Here is an 11,050-nt window from a genome sequence, read left to right as displayed (position 1 = left end):
GGATCACCCTTGGGTGGAGGGGGATCCCCTAGAATTTCAACGGGAAGGTTATGTTTTAGAATAGGTTCCTGTTTAAGGAACACCTCATCTATTTCCCTACTTTCTTTCATAAACATATCATTTTCATGGTCTAGAAAATATTGTTCTAACGGATCAGTAGGAGGCACGACAATAGAAGCAAGACCAATAATTTCATCCTTACTAGGCAATTCTTTATCACGGGGTTGTCTATGAAATTTAGCAAAGTTAAACTCATGTTTCATATCCCCCAAGCCAATTTCAACAATATCCTTTTCACAGTCAATCTTAGCATTAACAGTGTTCAAGAAGGGTCTACCAAATATAATGGGACAAAAGTCATCTTGTGGGGAACTAAGAACAAGAAAATCAGTGGGATATTTAACCTTCCCACACAAGACTTCAACATCTCTAACAATCCCAACGGGTGAAATAGTATCTCTATTAGCAAGCTTGATAGTAACATCAATACCTTCCAATTCAACGGGTGCAATGTCGTGCATAATTTCTTTATATAAGTCATAGGGTATTGCACTAGCACTAGCACCCATATCACATAAGCCATGATAATAGTGATCTCCTATTTTAACAGAACTAACAGACATGCCTACAACAGGTCTATGAATCTTAGCATCTGGTTTAACAATATTAGCAGTCTCACCACAGAAATAAATAACATGCCCATCTAAATCATCATCCAAGAGATCTTTAACCATAGCAATACTAGGTTCAACTTTGATTTGCTCAGGAGGTGTATAAGTCCTAGTATTACTCTTACAAACAACAGTTGAAGTTTTAACATGATCCTTTATCCTAACAAGAAAAGGGGGTTTCTCAACATAAGTAGTAGGAACAATAGGATCACTATAAGTGACAGTCTTTTCTTCAACTGTACTGGTGCAACTACTTTTACTTCAATGGGAGGATTATATTTAAACCACTTCTCCTTAGGGAGATCAACGTGAGTAGCAAAAGATTCACAGAAAGAAGCTACTATCTCAGAGTCAAGTCCATATTTAGCATAAATCCACGAAAAGCATCGGTATCCATAAAATATTTAACACAATCAAACTTAGGTGTCATACCTGACTCCTTACCATCATCGGAACCCCAATATTCAGAGTTGCGTTTAATTCTTTCCAATAAGTCCCATTTGAATTCAATAGTCTTCAGCATATAAGAATCAACACAGGAAGTATCGAGCATGTTGCGATCATTGAGAGAAAGACGAGGATACAAATTTTGAATAATCATTTCTCTGGAGAGCTCATGATTGCGGCATGAATATAACATTGACTTAAGCCCCCCCCAAGCTTGAGCGATGCTTTCTCCTTCTCGAGGCCAGAAATTATATATGTAATTATGATCACGATGAACAAGATGCATAGGATAAAACTTCTGGTGAAATTCCAATTTCAATCGTTTATAATTCCAAGATCCCGTATCATCACATAGCCTATACCATGTCAATGCATCTCCCTTCAAAGATAAAGGGAAGACCTTCCTTTTGACAACATCATCGGGAATACCTGCAAGCTTAAATAATCCACAAACTTCATCCACAAAGATAAGGTGTAAATCGGGATGCAACGTTCCATCTCCTGCAAATGGATTAGCTAGCAGTTTCTCTATCATACCCGAAGGAATCTCAAAGTAAATATTTTCAGTAGGTTCAGTAGGTTGAGGAGCAACTCTTTGCTCTTCTGGTCGGGGTGAAGATACCCGAACAAGCCCCTCAAAGGATTAGATTCCAAAGTGACAAGTAACAAAAAATTTCAGCACACTATATAAATGTTTCCTTACCAAGTTCCACTCACCAAAAGCGCTACACTCCCCGGCAACGGCGCCAGAAAAGAGTCTTGATGACCTACAAGTGTAGGGGATCTATCTAGTCCTTTCGATAAATAAGAGCGTCGAACCCAACGAGGAGCAGAAGGAAATGATAAGCGGTTTTCAGTAAGGTTTTCTCCGCTAGCACTGAAATTGTAGGTAACAGATAGTTTTGTGATAAGATAAATTGTAATGGGTAACAAGCAATGAAAGTAAATAAAGTGCAACATGGTGGTCCAATCCTTTTTGCAGTAAAGGATAAGCCTAGACAATTTCTTATAATGAGAAAAGAGCTTCCGAGGACACATGGGAATTATCGTCAAGCTAGTTTTCATCACGCTCATATGATTCGCGTTCGGTACTTTAATAATTTGATATGTGGGTGGACCGGTGCTTGGGTACTGCCCTTACTTGGACAAGCATCCCACTTATGATTAACCCCTACTGCAAGCATCCGCAACTACAAAAGAAGTACTAAGGTAAACCTAACCACAACATTAAACATATGGATCCAAATCAGCCCCTTACGAAGCAACGCATAAACTAGGGTTTAAACTTCTGTCACTCTAGCAACCCATCATCTACTTATTACTTCCCAATGCCTTCCTCTAGGCCCAAATAATGGTGAAGTGTCATGTAGTCGACGTTCACATAACACCACTAGCGGAAAAGACAACATACATCTCATCAAAATATCGAACGAATACCAAATTCACATGACTACTAATAGCAAGATTTCACCCACGTCCTCAGGAACAAACGTAACTACTCAAAAAGCATATTCATGTTCATAATCAGAGGGGTAATAATATGCATTAAGGATCTAAACACATGATCTTCCACCAAGTAAACCAATTAGCATCAACTACAAGGAGTAATCAACACTACTAGCAACCCACAGGTACCAATTTGTGGTTTGGATACAAGATTGGATACAAGAGATGAACTAGGGTTTTGAGAGGAGATGGTGCTGGTGAAGATGTTGATGGAGATTGACCCCCTCCCGGTGAGAGGATCGTTGGTGATGATTTCCCCCTTCCGGAGGGAAGTTTCCCCGGCAGAACAGCTCCGCTGGAGCCCTAGATTGGTTCCGCCAAGGTTCTGCCTCGTGGCGGCGGAGTTTCATCCGTAAGCTTGCCCACGATTTTTTCCAGGGTAAAAGCCTTCATATGGCAGAAGATGGACACCGGAGGGCCACCAGGGGGCCCAAGAGACAGGGGCGCGCCTAGTAGGGGTGGGCGCGCCCCCACCCTCCTGGCCAGGGTGTGTTCCCCTGAGGTGTTTCTTCCGCTCAATAATTCTTATTAATTCCAAAAATAAGTTTCGTGGAGTTTCAGGATTTTTGGAGCAGTGCAGAATAGGTTTTCAATGTTTGCTCCTTTTCTAGCCAGAATTCCAGCTGCCGGCATTCCCCCTCTTCATGGTAAACCTTGTAAAATAAGAGAGAATAGCCATAAGTATTGAAATATAATGTGTAATAACAATCCATAATGCAATAAATATTGATATAAAAGCATGATGCAAAATGGACGTATCAGCCAGCGTTTGAAGGGTTGGAAGGAAAAACTTCTCTCGATGCAGGGTAAGGAAATTCTGGTAAAATCAGTAGCTCAAGCAAATCCTTCGTATGCTATGTTAGTGTTCAAGTTACCTAAAGGAATGTGCAAAACAATCACGGATGAAATAACTGGCTTTTGGTGGGGTGATGGTGAGGGAAAAAAGAAAATGCACTGGTTTGCATGGTGGAAGATGTGTGTACCAAAGAAGAAAGGGGGCTTGGGGTTTAGAGACCTTCACTGTTTCAACCTTGCTATGTTAGCAAAACAGTGCTGGCAACTAATCCAGAACCCGGACTCCTTATGTGCACGTGTACTGAGTGCAAAATACTACCCCAATGGAAATATTTTGAAGGCATGACCAAAGGGGGATCGTCATTTACTTGGCAGAGTATCTGTGCAGGTATTCAAACCTTCCAAAGGGGGTGCATTTGGCGTGTGGGATCAGGAGCACAAATAAATATATGGCACGACCCTTGGATTCCATCGAGTCCTTCAAGGAAAGTAATCACCCGGAGAGGTGCAGCGATGCTAACGTATGTGGAAGAACTTATTCATCCACATTCTGGCAGGTGGGATGAAGTTTTGATCAGAGATGTGTTTTCACCGGTGGACGCTTATAGGATTCTACAGATTCCTTTAAACATTCAGTTAATGGAGGACTTCGTAGCTTGGAATTGCACATGATCAGGGACCTTTTCAGTCCGATCGGCATACCATAGGGAATTTGAACATCAATACGGTTAGCGGCTTGTTCGTCCAGATGGACAAAGGAACACACAAATTAATACAATCTGGAAGGAGGTATGGAAACTTAAACTCCCAGGGAAGATCAAACATTTTGCATGGAAGGCTCTCAATGGATCACTACCCTGTCTTGGGATATTAGCAAATAGACACATACCACTTGTTCCCCAATGTCCATTCTGTGCAGTGGGGATCGAGGACATTCAACATCTTTTGTTCACTTGCAAGAGGGCGAAGGAGGTGTGGTCAGAATTGAAGCTACGGAACATTATCGCAGAAGCAACCGAGCAGGATAGGTCGGGTTCAATCACTGTAGAAATCTTGTGCCGCAATAACTCTGTTACAGAGGGGCTACCAACGGCAGAGCTCATAGTAGTGGCCACCTGGTTTCTTTGGTGGCAGCGCCGCCAACATGTCAAGGGGGGAGGCGATCGAGACCCCTGATAAGGCTGCTATTTCTATAAGAGTGTTAGCCACCAACTTTATTCGAGCCTACACAACTAAGCAACCAGTGAGAAGCTATGAACGCATGTGGAAACGACCAACTATGGACGTGGTAAAAATTAATGTTGATGCCGCCTTTAAGCCTGAAACCTTGTCAGGTGCAACGGGAACTATTGCTCGTGACGGACGAGGAGAATTTATTGCAGCGGCAACATGGTATATACCTCAACTCGGTAGTGTTGATTTGGCGGAGATGATAGCGATTAGGAACGGGCTATACTTAGCTGAGAAAATTGGATGCAACAAAGTGCTAGTGGAGTCGGATAATAGCTTTGTGGTGGAACTAGTGCAAAATCCAGATGCATATGTGGGGTGTGACGTTGCTACTGTACTGGAATGCAAGCAATTATCTTTGGACTTCGCGGCCGTGGAGTATTCTCACTGTCTACCTGAAGCAAATATGATGGCTCATGAGTTAGCACACTTTTCTTTTAGAGAGTATTCTTCTATGTTTTGGGATTCTGTCATCCCTGACTTTATTTCTCACTCTTATGTAAACGACCTCGCTATTATTTGAGGAATAAAGTAGATTCTGTTTCAAAAAAAAGGGCGCCGAGGATGCTCCCCAAACAAAATGGGAGAGGGAGAAACAAAAAACATAACCGCCCACCGTGGGGCTCGAACCCACGACCACAAGGTTAAGAGCCTTGCGCTCTACCAACTGAGCTAGACGGGCTTGTTGTAGTTTGTTGAAATTTTGCATGCATGCTCAGATATACTGAGTCTCATTTCTCATGCACTTTCGGTTAGATAAAGCTTGAACTGGTAACTGTGCTCCCGCATGTCTACCCCCAAAAAGTTACTACTTCTCCAAACACTTCTGATTGCTGCTCACCAGTCCTGCGTAAACCAATATTTTTATACTATCAATAAAGTAAGAACTAAAGGGAAATCTCTTCCAGTATCGCTGCAACCTGCAAACAACACCCGGGCACACTGATCCCCTGAAAATATGCAATCTATCTTCTCGCCTATGCAAAGCATAATCCTGAACTCCCCGACAACTTCCTGTACATATCACGCTCTAATCACCTGAGACTACCACTCTGTTCAACTTGGTGATGCATCAACGCTTTTTCATCGTCATTAGAATCAAGCTCTTCCTCACCATACTCAATATCGATCACAGTGGCATCCTCCGTTCCCGCGTAGAAGTCTCCTACTCCATGACACCTTTCCAACTCGATATGCTGCAACTCCGATGTGATAAGGGAGTCCATTCTTGCCCTCTCCCTGTCGCGCGGGTATGTCCGATACAACAGCGAGTAGATGAAGCAGCACAGCAGCATCGGGATGGCAATCGCCGTGTAAAGAGCTTTCGCTAGCGCAGCGGCATTGGACCTGTCACTCGCAACACTGGTCACTCCAGCCCCATATGAGACAGGGTTGTAGCCGTATGCATGCTCGGCTAAAAAGCCGACGACTGGTGGAGCAAATGAGGCTAGGACCGACTCGAAGGAACGGTCCAACGCGTAGATACTTGCCCTTGATCTCTCATGAACGATCTCTGCAAATATGGGGCTGCACATGAAAAGCTTACATTTATTGCCAAAATACAGAAGTTCATAGCTTATCAGCAGTTTGTGGTCGGCAGATAGGAGTATACGTTAAGCCCCTTATTACGGATCAGAAAAAAAAGTACTAATGATGAAATTGTATAGTGTGTGTAACTATAACAATCCCAAAGCCAATGAAAGGTTACTTACCTGTTAGTAGCAGGGCCATTCCAGGAGATGCTTAGCCCCATGATAAACATTACAAGTCCATGCAGGACACCTGTAGATGAGTCATCAGGTAGTCCAAGCAGCAACAAAGCTGCAAGCGGGACTGCAGAACCCGAGCTTATTTGAGACAGCACTATCCTGCCAGAATCCGGGTAACGATCAGAAAGATAATCCCCCATCTTTCCACCAAAGAGCCCTCCTAGTGAGCTTGCCAATGCAAATATTGCCATGAGAAGTCCTGTTTTGTTGTGTGTAAAGCCCATCAGCTCCAACCACATTGGGGCAAACGACAATGCCGACCATGGGAATGACCCTGTGACACCCTGAGCCACGATGATCTGAAATGATGGTATCTTCACAACAGCCTTGGCTTCTGCAACCAAACCCTTCATCTCTGCCCACGCCGACTTGCGCACGAGCTGCTCGTTACTCTCACTGTTGCAGAAATGAGGGTCCACTGCAAATAGATAGACCAACGCCCCGACCATCAAACTGATGAGAGCAACAATGTGAAATGCGATACGCCAGCCGGCGATACCCATGATTGTGGTCGATGCTAGCATGATAGAGAACAAGCCTCCAATCACTGAACCTATGTTGCCTGTAAGTTGAAGCCATCCAAACGCAGAACCCCGCGTATTATCATCAGTATAATCTGCCACTAGAGATTGGATAGCAGGATTGACGAGTGCTAGACCAATGCCATTCAATCCCCTAGCTACTGCTACCTGCTCAAAGAAGCATGTTTTCATGCAAAATTATCCTTTATTATCATCTATAAAAAAACATGCTTAGGAAGTATCGTAGCATTATTATTGGCTGCAGTTAAATACTCCTTCCATTCACTATTATAAGATGTTCCAACTTTTTTTCTGAATCGGATGTATATAGATTATAGACACGTTTTTGTGTGTTTCTCCACTCGTTTCAATCCGTATGTAGTCCATATTGAAATATCCAAAACATCTTATAATGATGAACGTATGGGGTATCTAGCAATCCCAACCCAGATTTTTAATCCCCGCAAAAAAAAAAAACATTTACATTCGAATTCGCACATTGGATGCCATTCACCTGATATTCAAATCTTACGAGATCGGAACAAAAAATACTCCAAGTGAAGAAACAGTTTGAACTAAAGTTTCAAATATTTGACATGTACTTCAAATTTACGAAATTAAAATTCAAAATAGTCAGAAATCAAACATAACTGTCTCGCGCGAGTATTTGGTTATTTCACATTAATAGCAATAGTTATTCTGTTCAGACAGATAAAGGTCAACTACCATTCGGGGATCATATTTTAGATGCGAATATGCTACTCCTATGAGAATCTTATATAGTCCACGTGATTTGCTTCGGTTACGCCGACATGAACTTCGCTTCAGATTTCGCACCTTTTACTTAAGATGCAAGCGTACACCAGCTTTTGGCTGTAAAGCGTGAGCCAGAACGCAAATAGTTAAGGGATCTGCGGATAAACCAAAGCATATACCCGAGATGATCCATGCCCCAGCTCGCAAAATTGGATCGACAATATCACGAGGCCGAGAAGAATTTGGGTGGTCTTTGGTCGGGACTGACCTGGGCGAAGGTGCCGGAGACGGCGACGAGGAAGGTGGCGGCGGCCCAGAGGAAGGCCCCCACGGCGATGACGTGGGCGCGGTTGTAGCGCACGGCGGCGTAGGCGGCGAGCGGGTAGCACGCGGCCTGCACGAAGGAGCGGTACAGGGTGAGCGCGCCCAGCCCCATGGGCGTGGCGTGCAGCGCGGCGCCCACCTCCCGGTACACCGCCGGCAGCAGCGCCTCGTCGGCGCGCTCCATGATGGCCGCCAGGTTCACCAGCAGCAGCGTCCGCCCCGGCGCCGCCTCTGCCATAGCGCCACCTCCCTCCCGCGCGCGAGCTTCCGTCGGCGGCCTCTTTTGGTCTTTCGCCTACCCGCGGTGCGGTGCGCTTTCCTCGAGAACGAGGAGGGCGGTGTGTCGTCTCCTTCGCGGGCGCGTTTTCGAACGACCTTTCCCGTGGTTATGGAGAGCGACTGACGTGCGATGGCAACCGTTCGTCTATAATTGAAGGGTCTGATGGGAATCCGGGTCTGTATCAATGTGTCAGATCAGTTGACTGCGAAGGACGATGGCTTGGGTTGGCTGGCCGGACATCGCCGGCTGCGCTTCCACGTAGCTCGGCGAACGGCGGAGGGAAGCCGGAATATTCAACGCGTGGACCCTGCGGGTCCCGCTGCCGCTTTAACATTATCCTTTCCGTGACCAGGTCAGATAGGGGAGGTCTTTTTTTTAGATGGGCAGTAATAAGCGCCGGCGCACCGGCCCAAATTTGGGCCGGTCGCAGCCTAGGCGTTGGATGTGTCCACGTACAACCATCAGATTTAGGCTTCTCCTATCGTTTTCTCTCGAAAAACAAATCTGGTCACGCCAACAGAGAACAGGAGCAGTGGCGTCGCAGGCACTCGCCCTGGATGACCACCTCCCACGCCATCGCTTCACCGCTGGCCGCCGGCGGCCACCACCACTTCGCCGCCGATCGCCCTCGCCGGTGGTCGGTACCTCCCATGCGTTTCTCGTCGCCTTCGCGCATGCAACATTGAGTGCTTGCAGGTTGCAGTCAAAAATTGCCATGGTCGCAGCTCTGGCTAACGACGGGGTGCAGCTCCGATGGCGGCGATCGCCGGCCGTAACACCCCATGGACGAGCAGTGTACCTCCTCTTCAGTTGCTGGTCACAGCAAAACCGCCTGCCGGTCGTAGCAAACTCCGACAATGGTTGCAGCAAAAAAACGAGATCGTCGTTCGCCGCCGCTGACCGTCGTAGCAACTCGGCTCGCCGGTTCCAGCAAATTTGAGACACGGTTCCAGCTCGTTGTGCCGGTTGTAGCAAAACATGACACTGGATGTAGCAAGACACGACGTTGATTGTAGCAAAATCTGCGACGGCATTTTGCATGAGGAAGAAAAACGTGATGCCAGTTGTAGCAGTGCGGGGGGCTGGTCGTAGCAAAACACGACGTTGGATGTAGCAAGGTGTGCAATCGATTGTAGCAAAAACACCGAGATGTCATTTGTGCGGTGAAGCAATGCAGTGCCAATTGTAGCAGTGCGCGGAGCTGGTTGTAGCACTTTGCGACGTGGTTGTAGCATGTAGCTCTGTCAAAGGTCGGTTCCAGCAAATCTCGCACGCATCCCCATCGCCACGTTCCCGTTAAAGCTTTTTCTCGCGTCGGTTGAAACTTTTTTCCATGCTGGTTAAAGCTTTTTACCACCATCGACGCTCGTTGCACAGGGTTGTGCTCGTTGCACATGGTTCCATGAACGAGGGCCACCAGTCATCATCATAAAAAATGGATGTAGCAAAAAAAACTCGCGCAAAAAGACACCAAGTTGCAGCAACAAATCGTGGTCGTCGTTGTCCCAAGTCGTACCTCTGCCATGAATTGATCTAACAAATTTCCTCATCGCTCGTAGCAAAATCCGATTACAATTGCAGCAAAAATCGTTTTCCCCGTCGTCGCAGGTCATAGCTCCACCATGAGTCAATGCAGCAAAAAATATCATTGGTTCCAACATGCAATCATTGTGGTCGTAGCATGCAGCAGCACATGATGACCCAACAGAGGGTAACGCTGAAGATAAGAAGAAATCTGAATAAGGAAAGCTGGACAAGCGGCCGTGGTGGGCCAAGGCCACGTGATGGGCTAATAAATAAACAACAACGCAAACATGGATCACCCGATTCTTTTTGGGGTTGGTCGCTGTGATCGAGCGGCGCACGCGGGACCGGCCGAAGCTTCGGCTGGTGCGCCATTGCCAAACGATTCCCTTTTTAGATAGGGGAGGTCCTGATCGGCGCCGATTTGGAGAACGGGCGCCTACATCGTTCTACTGTGGGCTGGTTTGAAAGTTGGCCGGCAGGGTACCATGCGAGGTGTTTAGAAAAGATGTTTGAGGAAATAAATCAGAAATTTTTTTAAGCACCAGTGCTTATTTGTAAAGGGCAGATGTTTAATAAGAAATCTTTTCTGTAGAAATAAGTAGTGATGCTTCAGAAAAATCCGGTACAAGGCCTTAGGATAGCTTCAAAACTGTTTCACATGCTTGGACTATTTTGCTATATGTTTCTTCTTCAAAATTGTTTCTTCTTCTCCCAAGTGGTTCGTTCGGTAACTGGTTCGCTAGTTCCTTTGTTTCCTTTACTGGTTTATTATTTAATTAAAACCAGAAACAAAACGGGTGAAATCAGAAAAAAGAATGCATGTTAAGTACCAAAAATTGTTAACATAGCTGAACTAAAATGACAGTTCCTGAAACAATTCTTCAAAATGACATATACCATCACTAAAATCTTGGTCATCACTAAAACGACGAACAATATTCAAAATGAAAAGAATTCTTAATTCTGCCAGTTTTGATGTATGAGTTTTTTTTGGAGACACCTGAAAAAAAACAGATGTAAATTAGTTGCTTCAAAATTTCAGTAATTTTTAATACTTTTTGGAATAATTATCTGATTGTAAACAGTTTTCCCTTGTTTCTTCATTGAGAATTTTAGTTCCAAACCTTACTTGAAAACCATGAATTGATTTATGATCAAAGAAATATTTATTTGAATGACCGAAATCCCTACAGGAGGGAATTACCTTGAGGAAGTCATGCATAT

The 11,050-nt window shown here is 45.1% G+C and overlaps 1 protein-coding gene and 1 non-coding gene across 2 annotated transcripts; both read right to left on the bottom strand.

Moving 5' to 3' along the window:
• Window positions 1-5,258: 5,258 nt before the first annotated feature.
• On the bottom strand, window positions 5,259-5,331 carry TRNAK-CUU (transfer RNA lysine (anticodon CUU)). The gene has a single exon. It is a non-coding gene; the product is annotated as a tRNA-Lys (tRNA).
• A 165-nt stretch (window positions 5,332-5,496) lies between these two features.
• On the bottom strand, window positions 5,497-8,462 carry LOC123111826 (uncharacterized). Its single transcript, XM_044532701.1, has 3 exons — window positions 7,964-8,462; window positions 6,362-7,107; window positions 5,497-6,176 (listed from the first exon to the last, which is right to left on the bottom strand). The coding sequence occupies exons 1-3, from the start codon at window positions 8,255-8,257 to the stop codon at window positions 5,684-5,686; spliced, it is 1,533 nt and encodes a 510-aa protein (XP_044388636.1). The 5' UTR covers window positions 8,258-8,462; the 3' UTR covers window positions 5,497-5,683.
• Window positions 8,463-11,050: the final 2,588 nt, after the last annotated feature.

The sequence above is a fragment of the Triticum aestivum genome, chromosome 5B (genome assembly GCF_018294505.1).
Source record: "Triticum aestivum cultivar Chinese Spring chromosome 5B, IWGSC CS RefSeq v2.1, whole genome shotgun sequence".
NCBI classification, from domain to species: domain Eukaryota; kingdom Viridiplantae; phylum Streptophyta; class Magnoliopsida; order Poales; family Poaceae; genus Triticum; species Triticum aestivum.
Note: the sequence above shows the minus strand (reverse complement) of the source record. Positions and strands in the feature narration are given on the sequence as shown.

Bases quoted from the DNA above. Each gene is read 5' to 3' on its own strand.
- LOC123111826 (XM_044532701.1), bottom strand. From the start codon at position 8,257: ATGGCAGAGGCGGCGCCGGGGCGGACGCTGCTGCTGGTGAACCTGGCG. The intron at 7,108-7,963 runs GTCAGTCCCGAC...TTCTTTGAGCAG, and splicing joins TCTCCGGCACCTTCGCCCAG to GTAGCAGTAGCTAGGGGATT. The intron at 6,177-6,361 runs GTAAGTAACCTT...TTTCATGTGCAG, and splicing joins AATGGCCCTGCTACTAACAG to CCCCATATTTGCAGAGATCG.